This window comes from Xyrauchen texanus, chromosome 34, assembly GCF_025860055.1.
Source record: "Xyrauchen texanus isolate HMW12.3.18 chromosome 34, RBS_HiC_50CHRs, whole genome shotgun sequence".
NCBI lineage: Eukaryota > Metazoa > Chordata > Actinopteri > Cypriniformes > Catostomidae > Xyrauchen > Xyrauchen texanus.
Genome location: NC_068309.1, coordinates 10711142 through 10729691, shown reverse-complemented (window position 1 = coordinate 10729691; position 18550 = coordinate 10711142). Strand labels below are relative to the sequence as shown.

The following is an 18550-nucleotide window of genomic DNA, read 5'->3' as shown; positions in this document are numbered from 1 at the left end:
AGGTCTTGGTGACATTAGCTGAAAAAGGAAAGATGTTTCAGAGGTGAAGCAAATGATTATATATTGATAAAAGATTAAGAAGGCAAACAACCATGATTTAACATTGACTTGAAAATCCTTTAAATTACGCTACTACATTCTTCACTACTTAGTTGCCTACAACCCTCTTACAGGTCAGTGGTTAGAGGTTTAACTTTATTTGGGGCGACTATGTGTGTTTTTGATTGAACCGTGTGAAGGGAGAGGGTCACAAAGACATCTTTACATCCTCCCTGCGTCCTCTCTTGCTTGTGTGCCAATGTTCAAAGTGAGCAATTAATGAAAAGAGGTCTTGTGTGCAAAAACAGGAAGGCCCAGGGGAGAGAGCATTAGTCTAATCACATTGAAGACAGAGAAACACATGGCTGTGCCTCTCTCAGTGAAAAGTGCACTCCTGTTAAAGCCAGGCCGCTTGTAATGAACACAATATAGTTGCTGTGAAAAATTGCCTTTTTCCACAAGTGGACATTACCATCTATCACACATACACATTTACAGACAGACAGACAAATGCAGAAAGAAAAAGAGGGTGGTTATGTCATTGTGATAAAAGAACAGCTGTCAAAAACGGAGGAAAATATTTTTTTCCCCCAAGGGTGAACACTCCAAACCGCAGATTTCAGAATGTATAAATCAGCTAGATTCATACACTTTCTGTGCAAAAGTTACTGCCTCAATGCTAGGGAATTGTGGGTGGTTGCCAGGGCATTGCTGTGGAGTTGCTAAAGTGTCCTGAGCAGAAATGGGTAGTAACACGCTACATTTACTCCATTACATTAACTTGAGTAACTTTATGTAAAATATTTACCTTTATGAGTGTGTTTTATGAATATGTCATAAGAGTCCCATACAAAAAATTACTTTTACTTTGTTACAATGGGTAGCTTTCCTGTCATTACATTACTGGTTTAAATATAATAAGTGTTAATAAATGCATAATTTATTGAAATTTTTGTATGGGACTCTTATGACATATTCATCACTACAGCAGCACACAATGTCTTCGTTTCACACCAAGACAAGGATATATTTCAAGATTAAAATTGCAACTCCAACTTAAGAAAACACAGTGAGGTAAGTTTAAGAGATTGTGATAATGTGGGTGTAGAGTGGAGGAGGGCGGGGCCGGGCTGGAACAACCCACGGCCGGTCCCCAATCAGCCTGATGGGGGCGCGCGAGGGATAAAGTTAGAGAGAGAGAGAGAGAGAGAGAGAGAACTACAGGAAGCTGCTCTGTGTGTTTATGTTTGTGTGTTTTTGGTTCAGTTTATCATTAAACTATTATTTATATTGCCAAGCCGGTTCTCACCTCCTCCTTTACCTTATAACCCCTTACAGTGGGCTTGTCTGTGTCATGGTGATCCTCATTCATTTTCAGGGTGATTGTGTAACTATAGGCTCTTATGACCTCTAAGTTATATGTTTCTAAGTAAACATTTTTATATCAGTGCCTACTGTATAAATCCTTGTAAACATCCACGTTAAGTGCAAATGTTTTGCCCTGCTTATCGTGATAGTGAGCATTTCTGCACGTGCAAGGTAAGCGTTTGACAGATGCGGGTGGCTTTGTCTTATGGACTGCAAGCTTCGAAACACAGTGATAAGATGCAATATATATATTCTCTCGACACTGACATGGCTGGAACTACACTGAACTAAATTCACGCAGGATGTAAAAAGCTGTGAAATAAATGACAGAAGGCATGAATAAAGCATGATCTTGCTTCAGTGTATAATTAAACATTATATATAATTTGGGACTGTGTGACATTGTCCACGTTTTTCAATGAAATAATTACTACAAAAAGGTTTCCAAACTTCTCTTCTAATTGACAGATTAGTCCAAATCGGAGGCTGCGTTCACACCGCATCTGAATGTGTCCCAGATCAGATTTCTTTTTTGTAAGGTTGTTCACATGACATTTTAAATGTAGCCCAAATCAGACACTGGTCTGAACAACTGACACTAAAGGCATGAAACATAATTCACGCAAGTACGCAAACATAGATGGAGCGTTTGTCCAACGCGTGGTCCTGTTGTACATACCCTACGTGCGCTCTTATATTGCTCTGGCGTTTACAAACCTCAGGCCACAAGAAGGCAATAGATTATTTAGGCATGACCACGAAGCCGGTGCTGCGTCCAAAACCAGGAAAATGCTGCCTTCGGAGGCTGTATACGGAGGCAGGATGTAAATAAGGTGCTTTTCAAACTGTTCGGGGACAAGGGGCCGTTTGCACTTACTGATTACCGTTTGCTGGTGCAACCCTACCCAGTTCCTTAAGAGTTCCAATCATTCAAAACAGCTGTCAGTTAAGCCATTAACTGATTAGGCAGTAAGTCAGCTGCCTATGTTTTCAATTCGATAGTTGAGGAGTGGGGAGATATACGGAGACAATCAAGTTAATTTGAATTGACTGGGGACAAAAAGCTGTATCTATTTTTCAAAATTAAAATTATTTTTCAAGATTAAACTCAAACTGCTCCCAGAGTCTGCCATGATAGATGTTGATTGAAAGAAGAAAATCCACTATAGCGGCCCTTGCGACAACGCTGAGAATGCAGCGCGTACTTGCGTTTTGTTATGAATTGAGCGATGACTTCAAAACGCAACGATACGTGAATTTGAGCTTGAGTAGCGAGGTGCGTCTGCGTTCACGTACTTGCATAGAGTATGTTTGGGCCTTAAAACTGGCCTGTATGCATGTAGTGCTCCCTGAGCTCACATATAAAAAACTCTGGCATGTTCATTATTATAGTATGAATAATGTATTAAATTATAAAAATGTAATTCAAAAAACTAAAATGAAGGTGCTCTTGAATGAGGAAATAATAATCCAAAAAGAAAAAGGAAAATCAATGCACACTTCCAGATTAAAAATATAGTTAAAAAGCCTTTGTTTTCAATGGCTATAACAAAAGCAGTTAAAATCTGTGGAAAAAAGAGGGCTGCAAACCAACGCGTTTTGGCAAAAATGCTTTCTTCAGGGCGCATACAAATTTAATTAGCAAATTTGATCTGATATGTCCATGAGAGATGGAGAAAAAAAACGTTGATGGATAAAGTATGTTTATGTAGTCATTTGCCTTCATATTGTGGAATTTAAGTAATCATTAAAGTTCAAGTGTAATTTTACCTATGAGCGTAACACAGCATAAAATCAAGATTTATTTATTTATTTCATTTTTCCATTGACTGGCTTGCATTCGTATTTTTTTATACAGTTATCACCACTAAAAAAATTATAATATAAAAACGCAGAATAACAAGGTTACCAAAACCACAAATAAGTTAGCAAACTGACTTCAGAACAGAGCCCACTATGGGTTCTGTGCTGTGATTGGCAGAGGCTGACATTAGGTCCTGTGTGTGTGTGTGTGTGTGTGTGTGTGTGTGTGTGTGTGTGTGTGTGTGTGTGTGTGTGTGTGTGTGTGTGTGTTTGTGATTTACGAGGACAATTTTGGAAGTTACAAATTAGTAATTACAAGGGTATTATGCTATAAATGTGATTTATGAGGACATTTCTAGTGTCCCCATAATTCAAATCGCTTAAAAATCATACTAAACAATGTTTTATTGAAAATGTAAAAATGCAGAATGTTTTTTGTGAGGGTTAGGTTTAGGGGTTGTGTTAGGTTTAGAGGATAGAATCTATAGTTTGTACAGTATAAAAGTCATTATGTCTATGGAAAGTCCTCATAATGATAGGTAGACCAACGTGTGTGTGTGTGTGTGTGTGTGTGTGTGTGTGTGTGTGTGTGTGTGTGTGTGTGTGTGTGTGTGTGTGTGTGTGTGTGTGTGTGTGACATGGGACAGGTAGCATGAGAAATCTAGCACACTTCCTGGAGAGTGCCTGGCTTAAAGAAAACCATAGTAACATCATGGTTCAAAATGCTCTCTGAATGGTAAACATTTTATGTGCTTGACAGCAGAAGAGTGGCGAATTTGTAGATTATTCATGGTCACGTTCGGAGGCAAACTGTTTAAAAATCAAACAAGAACATCTGAAAGCTGATTACTGTGAATTTGCCCTACTGAGTTATTACATTAATAATATTCAAACAGGGAAAATGGAAAAAAATTTGAAACAGCACTATATATGCAATTATGTGGAAAAGTCTTGGGTACATAATATGTTTCACAAAAACATTTGTCTTAAGATGGTTATTTATATCTTCAGCTTTAGTGTGTCAATAGGAAATACAGAATAGTATTATTTGCAAATAGAATAGAGTAGAATAACAGAGCATGGACCCCACAGAGCCCCCCACTGAACAATGAGTCAGTCTGGGATAACATGAAGAGACAGAAGCAATTGAGACAGCCTAAACAGATAGAAGAACCGTGGCAAATTCTCCAAGAAGCTAGGAACATCCTACCTGCCAACAACCAAGAAAAATTGTGTTCAGTTGTACCTAGGAGAATTGGTAGTTTTTTGAAGGCAAAGGTGGTAACACCAAATATTAATTTAGCTTTTTGTATGTTTTCTGGACTTTAATTGATACATGAAAACGACTAATTAAAAAAAAAAATCCTCACTATGCAACAAGTGCCTAAAACTTTTGCACAGTATTGTATATATAAACATATATATTTATTAAGTTCCAATCTTCTTGAAAAAGTTTTTTCTAAAAGCTACAATCTTTAATTTTGCATGCTTCAAACGAAATGAGTCATTACAAGAATAATAATGCACCTTAAAAAAGATGGAAAGGTAAATTAAGACAGTCTGACATATAAATAATTAGAAAGAAAACAATAAAAAAAAAATTGTACCTGATAACCTTCAGTCTTCTTCTGGCACCATCTAAGCAGAGCGTTTCTTTTGGATCCTCCATATTCTCTGGCTAGCGCTGACAGAGGGTCCTTTCTCTCCTCTCTGCAGAGACATCAATCTCTTTTAAACACAGTTTTACTTTATATGATTCAACTTTATTCAGATAACAGCTCCATCATTTTTGGGTGGAAGTTCTACAAAGATACAATGACATGATGGATCCATCAGATTTCTTAAGATCTTCCTGACTCTAAAACTTACAATTTATAAATCGATCAATCATTCTATATTGTCAAATTTGATTATCTGACTCATACCTGAGAGCATAAAAACATAAAAAAAACATAATTCTCTAGGAAACACTGCTTCCCGTCCATACCAGCAGGTAGTTCAGCTGATTAACCTCTTAAACCATCTTGGACCAGCTCATTTCATCCATTAATGTCTTTTCAACCAGCTAGAAACCATGTACAACCAGCTAACATCATAAGTTGGTTTCAGCTGGATTTTCCAGCAGGCTAGATAAAGATACGGCGAGATAGAGTAGATGCACTGATAAAAGAGGACAGTGCAAAAATGAATCATCACTCCAAAGAACCATTCAAAGCTACGATGGTGTCACAATCAGGTTTCATGACAAGTGAACGAATGACATCCATTATCAGAACACTGGCCTGTCATCACCGTAGAAAGAGAATGCAAGAGCGTGAAAGAGTGAGACATGGAAAACCTGACAGCAAGAGAAAGTTGCTTAGGAAGTCAACAAAAAAGCCAGAGCAGTGATAAACATAAGCAAACAGAAAGTTATCTGGTGCTTACCGTAAACGCCCTCTTGTGGTGGGTGTCACAGAGGCAGTCGGGGATGAGGAGTTCGAAGACAAAGCCAGCTGGGGAGAAGAGGACCCCAATGTGATGATTGACGAGGGTGCTGATGTGTCGTTGACTGACAAATCCCGCTTTAATTCTTCGCTGCTTCTGCGAGAAACTGACAAGCAAACAAGGCGAAGATATTACTGTAAATCCTCACAGCATCGGTGTGCAGTTAATCATGATACAATTTGGGGATGTGCAAAACAGCATCATTTCGTAATTGACTATTTGGTGGGTTGTCTGAACAATTAGTCGACTGGTCATCTTAAATTATGTAAATTGAGTAAATTATGAGAGAATTTAACTTTAGGTTGAACTATCCTTTTAATGAAACTATTTTTAACTTGACACGCCATCAAAAACGCAATGCTCATGGTGCAAAACGCCTTTAAAGACGCAACTTCTCAGAACGAGTTTACTGTGCTAACAGCACAATAGAGTACAACATGCTAAAATAGTCCCTTGAGAAGCTGCTTCAATTTATCCAACAAAAATATTAAAGCTAAAAAAAATATTAAAAATCAGCATTTCTATTCAACATCAAGGGTAGTGTAGTGGTTTACCAGGAATTTTGCCATTAAACACGATATCTGAAAAAACAGGAAGTTAAAAAGACGTGGACTGATGGCTTCAATAGAAGCATCTACCATGGATTAAAAGCCTCAAAGTTCATGGTCTTTTTTTAAAGTTATGGTAAAGATTAATGGGATTTTAACTTTAGGAACCCTACTGTTGCGCTGTATAGAATTTCTTGTGGTTTCAGTATCCTACACCTGTCCAAACGTACCAGATATGGACTTAGACGAGTCCATGTTTGGCACCCTCTGTAGGCCGGAGCCAGCACGTGTTACAGGTGAGGTTCGGAGGAGGTGGGCTGCTATTGGATTACATGCAATCACACACACATATACACACACACACACACACACAATCATGGCAGAGAATGACAGGCTTTATGCAGGATGACCAAGCTTGTGCTCTTTTAAAATAAATGTTCCTGCTTCCTTCTCAAGACCTAGCACACAATCTCAATGGTCATTAACTGCAAATGTTAAGACTGAAGGAAAAGGTACAGCACGATTACACATGACCTTTAACTTTGAGTTTAACTCTGAATAATTGGATCAAACCGGTGTCGGGAAAGACTGAAAGATCAAGAGGGATGATAATACTAGTGTGACTAATGCTTACCCACCTGGTATGCTCAGATCCGTGTAGCTCGGCCTCTTGTCCAGCATTGAGGAAAGAGGTTTGGGTGAGTTGATGGTGTGTCTCTGGAAAACATGAAAGGGATACAAAGGATATAAGCACAAAGCACTCAAATTGAATAACTCTAAAAGGTTAAAGCTAGAAGTTTGGGTTGTGAAAGGTGAAGTGTGTCATTTCTGTGCCATTAGCATCAACAGACAGAATTGTAAACATAAAGACGGTTTCCCAAACACTCCCGCTTTACCTTACTTGAAAATTCTTTACTGTTATTTTCCACATAAAGGAAACACAATCATAGCTCAAATGGGAATATTGAAACCACTGTGTGTGTGGTTGATAACAAGATGTTATATAAGACCTACAACTGTTGCCCAATGAAATACACTACATTTGAAAAACATGTAATTTATTGGAGAACCATTGCAACTATTCCATCTGTTACATAACAATGGCTTATCTCAAATGCAATCCTCAACATATAAATGATTAATTCTGAAGCCAAATAACAACCAATTATATTTCTCACATTCTAAAGACTATATTTCATGTGCTAAAAGGTCTTGGCAACTGACATACTTTTGCACTAAGTACGTCAAACTGTCTCACTTTGCTTTTCTCGCAAAAACATCCTGTTTAGGCACATTTTGAGGAGCCTTGCATGTCCCATTCAAAAAGACAGCCATGGCAAAGGACATCCGCGTGGAACAGAGGGAGGGAAAGAGAAGGAAAGCCCCATTCCAGCTCAAGGCACATCAGGTCTGGAGTTCTCATCGGACAGACAGGGGTGTTAGGTCACAAAGTCCCCATAGAGTAGAATGCAGACATCTGCTTAAGTGATCAAAGATCCACCCTAATCACATGCAGACACGTCTATCCAACTGCAAACAGTCGACTAATGTGATTTACTTTTAATTGCGCCCAAAAAAACATCTAACAGTTTATTCATGCATCCAGGTGTTTTATACCTGCATGGGAGAGACCGCAGCAGCCGGAGGTGTTTTGATCGGGCTAGGACTCAGTGGGGTTCTGGAGACTGCGGCTGCAGCAGCAACAGCAACAGCTGGACTGGCTGGAACAGGACCTGTTTACAGACAGACAGACTGTAAACAGTATGGATTGAAATATACATGCATTTGAATGCCAATATCAGAGACATGGCTGATTATTAATCAGAATGACCTTAATTGCAATGTATGCTTACACATACACACAAGCAATTTGTCTAGGTAACCGAAGATCCAGTAAACAAAGGAATGTGACAAACGAGACACAAATAATATAAACAAATAAAGTAGAAATAATCAGTAATTTCGCTTGATGCTTTTTTCCACCAAAGGGATGGACAGGAGACCAAATTCATGGATATCCCTTTGTGGGGTTTGAACCCACAACCTTATGGTTACCAGACCAGATCTTTATCCATTAGATGTAAATAATGTACAGTACATAAGAGTAGTTTGTCCATGAGGGTGAATCTCATGAACCTTGCCAAGAACAGGTCATACTTTACCCCAAAATCAAAGGAAAAGACTAAACAATTTTTAACCAAAGAAAATAATGCCTATTTTGTAGTAAATTAATATTTATTGCATTTGCATTTTGCATTCAAATATATAAAAGCAGGGTGCAGTTTAGCGGACCTCAATAAACCTTATAGGCAGTGCCTGAAAGAAAGCCTGCAAAAACTCAAGGGTCTCGAGACACAAAGTGTCAACTACTTTTAACTTAACACAGCATCCTAAATACGTGCAGCATTTATGACAATGAAAACCAGTAAGTCACCAGTGAACCAGTATTATATGGAAATAAAACGTAAAAAAAAATATATATTGTCTACTAAAGCTACTTTTTAGTATCGTCTAATCAATTCTTTACTCGTCTGCAACAATTTAAAATATCTAAAATTATAATATGATGTATGGGATAAATTGCGATTAATTAATCAGCAATTATATTAAAAACGTGAATTGACTCAGAGCCCTAATAAAAGTAAAAAATTTTACAACAAAAATATATTTAGAAAAATATAAATTTGAAATGAAAAATATTTCTTCATTATGGCAGTATTTTTTGTACAGCCTTGAATTATGCTGATTATATAAAATAAAGATAATAAATAAATAATAATTTAAAAAAAACTATAAACTGGATCCATCTATGAATCTGCAAGTGTTTGTGTACCTTGCGATGCACTATCAAAGCTCTTAATGAGTGTTTTGACGGTGGGCGACGGCTCCGAAGAAGTGGAGGAGCGTCGGCTCAGGCCCATCCCCTGTCTCAGTGCGGCTAGGTCTCTTTCCACGGCATTCATATAATTATACACACGGCCACGCTCCTCTTCCTGTCTGCAAGATGCACACATATAAACATACATTAACGCAATAGTTCACCCAACATTTTTTTCTTTTGCTGAACACAAACTATGATTTTTATAAGAATATCTCAGCTCTATAGGTCCTCACAATGTAAGTTTATGGGTACCAAAATTGTGAAACTCCAAAAAGCACAGAAAAGCAGCATAAAAGTAATCCATAAGACTCCAGTGGTTAAATTTATATCTACAGAAGAAATACAATATATCAGAACAACTTAATATTTAAGTCCTTTTTTATTACAAATTCTGCTCCCTGCCCAATAGGTGGCGATATGCACGAAGAATGAGAATTGCCACATTCAAAAGAATAAGAATATGAAAGTGAAAGTAGAGATTCATTGAAAAAAACAAAAACAAAAGGACTTAAATATTGATCTGTTTCCCACAAACACCCATCATATAGCTTCTGAAGATATGGATTTATCTACTGGACTCTTATGGATTACTTTTATGCTGCATTTAAATGCTTTTTGGACCTCAAAGTTCTGGCCACCAATAACTTGGATTGTATGGAACTACAGAGCTGAATATTCTTCTAAAAATCTTTGTTTGCATTCAGTAGAAGAAAGGAATGATAGAGGAAATTATAAAATAATTGTAATTTTTGGGTGAACTATTTCTTTAATACACAAATCTCCTACATAGTCAGATCTAGACACACAAACATGTATAGATCCTCTGGGACGTGTATCAATTTTCTCTTACTTCCTGTTCTTTAGTTCATCCAACTCTTTGCTCATTTTCTCATTTTTCTCCTGAGCTTCATGTAGGCGGCGCCGCAAGTCCCCAATCTCCTCCTGAGCCTCTGTCTTGATGTCATTGGCAATGATAACGGCTGTCTGCAGATCAGCCTGGAACTGCCGCCACTCAGCCGATTCCTCCTGTAAGTGACAGGTGTCAGTAAAACATTAAGAGAATCATGGAGAAACTACAGGACATTTCCTTAGTGAAAGGTCTTACAGATGCTAGAACTCAGTTCTAAAGCAAATTATGATTTAGGTAGGATTGCTATTTCAAGTAATTCTAACATAAGGATACATAAAGTATAGAGACAGCAAATGAACAGGGCCATTTACCCGCAGTTTTCGGTGAAGCACCTTTATTTCCTTCTCCATGTCGTATTTCTGATCATGAAGTTTTTTGATGGAATCTGTTTGGAATCAATGTATGGAAGATATAATTAGAGATCTATAAAGAAAGTCAAAGTAATCAGTCAAGACACTGTCAGTGTTGCCCATTTCCATGAATAGCTCAATGATGCCTCTATGTGGATAGAAGCATGAATAACCACAGTGTGATGCTAACAAAACTGTTAATCTAGTGAAAACTAAACAAATCTGTCACATACATTGAAAACTAAATTAAACTAATTAAATAACTAAACAATTGATTCATCTAAGATAATGCACATTAGATATATTTGTAGCAACATTCCCAGAATCTGGCGATAATGTTGGCAGTTACTTTTATTCTGGTACATTTTCTGAGAATGGTGCTTGCATGTACAAAAGTTGAGGTATCATCCCAGCAAACACAGAACATTGTCTCAACGTTGTCAACCTTCTACCAACATTGTGACATCATGGCCAAAAGGAGGGCAATTTTATGTTGTGCGCCGTCACAAGTTCCTGTTTTACATTACCTTTGTTCAGAGTCACTGATTATGGCCATGCTTACTTTGTGTAGACTGTATGACATGTAGCCTACTGTACACATACATCACTGTCCTGAAGCAAGAATATCAGCCATTTAAATTGCAACTGACAGCTGTGAATCGAGGACATGCAAGTATTACTTTTCATTTCTGTGTCAGCGAGTAAATATTGAAACAAAACCTGTAATTTATGATATAATAGCATCTAAGATCATAATAATCGTTCTGTTAACAAACTGAATTATTACAAAGGGTAGACTAATTTATAGTTTAAAGTTAAGGATTTGGATGTAATGCTATAATTTTTTCATTGTTCATATATGCATAATGATACCCAGCAATTCATTTTTGACATTATGTTTTTTGTGAATTTTTGAGAACATACACACTGTTGCTTTAAATATTGGTTTATCTTAAAGTGGATATTCAGTCTTTACTGTGATGTCAATTTTTTGTAATATGATTTGTGACATTTTCAGTTGGGTGTCGCAATGAACGGTTTATGTAGAAACGCAGTATTGAGACAAAAACATGACCGGCGAGTTTTGTTTATTACTTATTTTTGATAAAACATCCAAGCTTTCAAACTATTTAAATATCATCACGAAATTCACACAATGTTGTTGTTTGACAAATCGCTGTAAGTTTATTTTTTACATTTTTTAATGGAAAGGTGTGAATTGTTTCCTACTTCCTGAAAGATATGAATGAAATAAGTGCCTTGAGATATCTCACACTATGACAGCTCTAGACTCCGTAAACAGCAAACAAAAATGTGTCCGTTGGCCACGGGTTCTGATGCTTTCTGCCTGTCAATCATTTTGCTTGTTCTCATATTATTGTAGTTGCAGTGAATTATTGAGGCATAATGCCATTTTATGCCATGTTGTTCATAACAGTTGACAGTTGAGGGCGCTAATTTGCTGCTTTTGTTTTTGACAACCACTTATTTTTCTTTGTCTCAAAAGCTAATTTGGTATCTTTGGAGGGCGTGGCTAATAATAAAAAAACAAGTTGTTTTATATGTTTGAATAAACCTTGTGTCAAATAATGTCTTAAAAGGTAAAGATTTGGAGTAGAAACAATAATTAACATATATCATTAGAAAGCTGGGACTTTCCATTTTACTTTAGAGGTTAGGGTAAAATCTTTGCTAGTGCTGGAATAAAGTAATCAATCAGTGCTATTGTTTTTCTTTTTCCCTTGCTCAGCAGCCAAACATTTTTAGGTTGAGGTAGAGTGGTTAAAGTATTAAGTCTTTCCTTAAACTTAAAAACAAATAAAAAACAAAAACAAACGCATACATGTCAATGTCAACTTAAAATGTCATCTATTAGCCATCTAACAACTGGATTGATCAGCCATTACAGTTAAAGCAAACACTAAAAACATTCATTAATTAACATAATATTAATACCAGGAACATTTTTAGATTTCATTTTAGATTTCTGCATCACACCAAACTGGGATGTCCAAGTGTGAAGGACGCAGAGTTATGGCACATTTGAATAATTGTAACAAAGTTTATTACACAACTTTCTAAAATACTCTAAAAAAAACATTTCTTAATAATGACCGCACATCTGGGCTCGAACAGATTGTTGACCAGTCAATTGGGTATTGCAGATAATCTTAAATACCAACAGGCTGACCAGAACTCTGGTGTTTCGGGAGACTTCACAGTCTCTCTCTTCTCAAGTAATAAACTAATTTCATGTATTTTTATACATTTATTTGTTAATAACAATAACAATCATAACAAGATGTCTCTTTTGTAGCACTAAGAATGCAAGTGTGGAGAAAGGAACATAGTTCAAGTGCTGATCAACACAAAAGTAGTGCTACATTTTCTTTTTAAATATGTTAAAAAATGTTTTTATATATATATACACAGTATCTCACAAAAGTGAGTACACCCCTCACATTTTTGTAAATATTTGATTATATTTTTTAATGTGACAACACTGAATAAAATGACACTTTGCTACAATGTAAAGTAGTGAGTATACAGCTTGTATATCAAAATAACTCAACACACAGCCATTCATGTCTAAACCGCTGGCAACAAAAGTGAGTACACCCCTAAGTGAAAATGTCCAAATTGGGCCCAATTAGCCATTTCCCCTCCCCGGTGTCATGTGACTCGTTAGTGTTACAAGGTCTCAGGTGTAAATGGGGAGCAGGTGTGTTCAATTTGGTGTCACCGCTCTCACACTCCCTCATACTGGTCACTGGAAGTTCAACATGGCACCTCATGGCAAAGAACTCTCTGAGGATCTGAAAAAAAGAATTGTTGCTCTACATAAAGATGGCCTAGGCTATAAGAAGATTGCCAAGACCCTGACACTGAGCTGCAACATGGTGGCCAAGACCATACAGCGGTTTAACAGGACAGGTTCCACTCAGAACAGGCCTCGCCATGGTTGACCAAAGAAGTTGAGTGCACATGCTCAGCATCATATCCAGAGGTTGTCTTTGGGAAATAGATGTATGAGTGCTGCCAGTATTGCTGCAGAGGTTGAAGGGGTGGGGGGGTCAGACTGTCAGTGCTCAGACCATACGCCGCACACTGCATCAAATTGGTTTGCATGGCTATCGTCCCAGAAGGAAGCCTATTCTAAAGATGATGCACAAGAAAGCCCGCAAACAGTTTGCTGAAGACAAGCAGACTAAGGACATGGATTACTGGAACCATGTCCTGCGGTCTGATGAGACCAAGATAAACTTATTTGGTTCAGATGGTGTCAAGCGTGTGGCGGAAACAAGGTGAGGAGTACAAAGGCAAGTGTGTCTTGCCTACAGTCAAGCATGGTGGTGGGAGTGTCATGGTCTGGGGCTGCATGAGTGCTGCCGGCACTGGGGAGCTACAGTTCATTGGGGGAACCATGAATGCCAACATGTACTGTGACATACTGAAGCAGAGCATTATCCCCTCCCTTCGGAGGCTGGGCTGTTGCCAGCGGTTTAGACATGAATGGCTGTGTGTTGAGTTATTTTGATATACAAGCTGTACACTCACTACTTTACATTGTAGCAAAGTGTCATTTCTTCACATTGTAGCAAAGTGTAATTTCTTCAGTGTTGTCACATGAAAAGATATAATCAAATATTTACAAAAATGTGAGGGGTGTACTCACTTTTGTGAAATACTGTATATATAAATACACACACACACACATATATACACATATGTACACTGGTAATAAGCATGGCCATTTATTGGCAATGGAAGCAGATATTTAAAGATATTTAAAAAATAATCTAAATTTTATGCCTTTTTTTTTTTTTTTTTTACATGTTTGCAATTTCTAACTAAATTTTACTGCCTTTAAGATGACTACATTGCTCAAAGATCAATTTGTAGTCTAAATAACAGGAAGTAATATTAATTTTAGTACAAGCTATACTTATAATCTGACATGAACAGATTTCCATCTATGTCCTCATTAAAAGATGATAATTTGTTGCCACCTACGAACATTTAGTTGTAATTAACAAACATGTTTACTAAATGTATCCGTGAACAAATCTGATTAGTTGAACGCATTTAAAAGACACTGGGATGAATAAAAAAAAATACCTACTACTAGCTTTCTGCAGTGGTGAACAAACACAAACAAGCAGAATGATACAAACAGTAAAGCGTCTCATGCTGTTATACTAAATATCAGCAGTCATCTTGCAACAGGGCCACAATTAGATTCAAGAACCGAAATGAAATGTTGTATAATGTAATTTTACACCAATCAGCTATAAATTAATCAGTGGGATTGATCTTTTATTGTTTTACTGTACTTTTCAACTGGTTTAGATATGACACTTAGTTTGGCATATTTAATTTTACAGTAACCAGCTATTTTACATGTACAGGATGGTTCATGGGACCTTCTCATTATAACTAAAAAGTAAATAGTCAGAGATATGTCATGCACATGCTCCGACATGTAGCAAGGTAGCACTTGTGTGTGGGCGACCAGAGTGTAAATCCAGCTTGTTGTGTTACTCCTCACTCTTCTCCCTATTATTTCCTGTCACTTCTGCACTCTCCTGTCCATTTAAAGGCCTAAAATTAAATACAAAATACATAATTATTTACTTGAAATTTGAAAGATGTTTAAATTAAAGATGTTTAAATGTCTCAAACTTTAATAGAATTTGCAACTGAAAGGGGAAGAACATTATTATGCCAGCACTATACTAATGTTAGGAAAATCTTTTTCAGCTGTACAGTTATCTAAAGACTGTATCTTATATTTTAAGGTTAAGATTAAAATTTTTATTTCTGTTATTATTCTTAATTGTACCTAATATATACTATATGTTTTATAAATACTTATACTAATATATATTTTTGGTAATGCAATTACAATACCAATTTATTATGTATTAAAGGGATAGTTCCCTGAATTAAAGGGAAAATTCTTTCATCATTTATTCACTCCCATGCAACCCAGATGTGTATGACTTACTTTCTTCTGCAGAAAACAAATAAAGATTTTTGGAAAATTTCAGTGCATTCCGAAACTATTCAAACCCCTTAATTTTTCTTTTTTATATATTTTATGTTGCAGCCTCATGCTTAAAAAAAAAAAAAAAAAAAAAAAAAATTATATCAATCTACACTCCATACCCCATCATGACAAGAACAAAAAAAATCTGATTTTTGATAACTTTACAAAATTATTAAAAAGAAAAAAACTTAAATATCCCATTGAAATAAGTATTCAGACCCTTAACTCAGCACTTAGTTGAAGCACCTTTGGCAGCAATTTCAGCCTCAAGTCTTTTTGAGTATGATGCTACAAGCTTTGCACACCTGGATTTGGGGATTTTCTGCCATTCTTCTCTGCAGATCCTCTCAAGCGCTGTCAGGTTGGATGGGGATCATCGGTGGACAGACATTTTCAGGTCTCTCCAGAGATGTTCAATTGGGTTCAAGTCCGGGCTCTGAATGGGCCACTCAAGGACATTCGGAGTTGTTCCTAAGCCACTCTTGCATTGTCTTGGCTGTGTGCTTAGGCAGGGTTGCTGGCAAGTTTTTAAAATCAAATTTAAGACCTGAACAAATAAAATTAATACCATATCGCCATACCAAAACAAACCAACACAATCTCAAAATAAATCATGTATCACAGATTCTTACTAAAGGTGCACTCAGTAATTCTAATCCAATACACTTTGTCAAATTCTGCAAATATCTTCTCACAGTCTGCCTGCTGTCTGTTCTATGGGTGGGCTGAAAAAATCTAGTATTTGTACACAGCCCTGGCTCTGTAAATGTGACAAAATCAAAGGGGATCAGACCAATCCACACAACACTACTCCAGCCAATTTACTTACCTGTCCCCCAGTCCCTGCCGCTGAAAAACACCCCACAGCATGATGCTACCACCACCATGGTTCACCGTTGGGATAGTATTGGACAGGTTATAAGTGGTGCATGGTTTCCTTCAGACATGAAGCTTGGACCTGAGGTCAAACAGTTCAATTTTCATTTCATCAGACCAGAGAATCTTGTTTCTCACAGTCCGAGAGTCCTTTAGCTGCTTTTTTGTGTGTCTTGCACTTAGAAGAGGCTCCCGTCTGGCCACTCTGCCATAAAGCCCAGATCGGTGGAGTGTTGCAGGGATGGTTGTCCTTCTGCAAGTTTCTCCCATCTCCACACATGATCTATGGAGCTCAACCAAAGTGATCTTTGGGTTCTTGGTCACCTCTCATACCAAGGCCATTCTCCCCCGATAGCTCAGTTTGTTCAGGCGGCCAGCACTAGGATGAGTCCAGATTGTTCCAAACTTCTTCCATTTAAGAATTATGGAGGCCACTGTGCTCTTGGGAACCTTCAAAGCAGCCGCTATTTTCTTTTTATAGCCTTCCCCAGATCTGTGCATCGACACAATCCTGTCTCTGAGCTCTGCAGCCAGTTCCTTTGACCTCATGGCTTGGTTTTTGCTCTGATATGCATTTTCAGCTGTGAGACATTATATAGACTTTTATAGCCTTTCCAAATCATGTCCAATCAATTGAATTTGCCACAGGTGGGCTCCAATCAAAGTGAAGAAACATCTCAAAGATGAACCAGAGAAAGGAGATCACCTGAGCTAAATTTCAAAGGGTCTGAATACTTATGTCAATGAGATATTTCAGTTGCAAAGTTATCAAAAATCAGGTTTTTGCTTTGTCATTATGGGGCATAGAGTGTATATTAATGTGAAAAATTAAAATAATTTAAAGCATTTTCGCAAAAGGATGCAACATAACAAAATGTGAAAAAATGAAGGGGTCTGAATACTTCCTGAATCCACTGTATCTCAGCTCTTTTGGTCCTTACAATGCAAGTGAATGGTAACCAGACTTTTGCAGCTCCAAAAATCACAAAGGCCACATAGAAGCAATCCATACGACTCCAGTGGATAAATCAATATCTTCAGAAGTGAGATCATAGGTGTAGGTGAGAAACAGATCAATATTTAACTCCTTTTTAGTTTTTACCATAAATCTCCACTTTCATTTTCACTTTCAAAATGTCAAAGAATGTGAAAGTGTAGATTTTTTGTAAAAAAAGGATTTAAATATTTAAATACACTATACATATCACTTCTGAAGATATGGATTATCCACTGGAGTCATATGGATTGATTTTATGTGGCCTTTATATGATTATTGGAGCTTAAAATGTCTGGTCACATTTACTAGCATTGTATGGGCCTACATGAACTTTAGTTTTGTTTTTCTGAAGAAAAAAGAAAGTCATACACATCTGTGATGGCATGAGGGTGGGTCAATTATGAGAGAATTGTAATTTTTGCGTGAAATATTCCTTTAATAAAGTTGATCTATCCAAAGTTTACACTGGTAAGTGTTGATAATAAATGATTCATTAACTGTACACATAACTTATAAGTACAGTGTATATACTTAAGGTATTAAGTATATAAAAAATTTTATTACATAATTTGCCATTTTATTTTGAGGCTTATGAGTTTGATTATTTAAAAAATTGTAATCAAGTGTAATGTGTTGCGAAGTCAAAGAAATGTGGCTAGAAAGTCATCTTGCAGTTGCTGAATGTTGCGCAACAATACGCTACAGCCTTCTTGCATCTTACATTTCTACAATGTTACAACGTACAGAACATGTAGCAAACAATGTTGCAATAGTAAAAATGGAACATGGTTGCAAAGTCAACACAACGTAAATGTTTTTGTTGGGATGTCTGATGCACAACAGTGCAGAACGTGTTACATGCCAGAATATAATATCTAAGTATTACATGCAAGTATGAGCAATAGTAAAAGTGATGCTTTTTCAATATAAAATATATATCACGGATTTGTATGGCCAGTAGCCATGGAAACCACTTTTTGTCATGCGACTTACTCTCTAGGTCAGAGATGATGAGGTTGTCGTGAAGCTTGACAGCACGATGCTGCTCGACTTCATCTTCCAACTCAAAAATGGTCTCCTTCATGTCTGTGATCTCTGTGTCCTTTTCCTCCAGCTCAGAGCATTGCTGCTCCAGAAGCAGTTTCTGATCAGCTAACTGTGCCTGAACATCATTACGGAATGCCCGGAACTCACCATCCAGCTTTAAAACACACAAGAATAAACGTTAGGATGGATACACT

The 18550-nt window shown here is 37.0% G+C and overlaps 1 protein-coding gene across 4 annotated transcripts in view; it reads right to left on the bottom strand.

Moving 5' to 3' along the window:
• The window catches only part of LOC127627910 (cytospin-A-like), a 45184-nt gene that overhangs the window by 14505 nt on the left and 12129 nt on the right, over positions 1-18550 (bottom strand). For 2 of the 4 annotated variants that reach the window (XM_052104521.1, XM_052104519.1), the window contains exons 5-13: positions 18303-18510; positions 10348-10421; positions 9977-10152; positions 9079-9242; positions 7863-7978; positions 6884-6962; positions 6476-6565; positions 5638-5803; positions 4818-4920 (exon numbers count right to left, since the gene is read on the bottom strand). In XM_052104521.1, coding sequence (XP_051960481.1) covers positions 4818-4920; positions 5638-5803; positions 6476-6565; positions 6884-6962; positions 7863-7978; positions 9079-9242; positions 9977-10152; positions 10348-10421; positions 18303-18510 — 1176 coding nt within the window. Of the gene's footprint in view, positions 1-4817; positions 4921-5637; positions 5804-6475; positions 6566-6883; positions 6963-7862; positions 7979-9078; positions 9243-9976; positions 10153-10347; positions 10422-15741; positions 15859-18302; positions 18511-18550 lie in introns of those variants that run through there. The other 2 variants (XM_052104520.1, XM_052104523.1) reach the window with 2 other exon arrangements.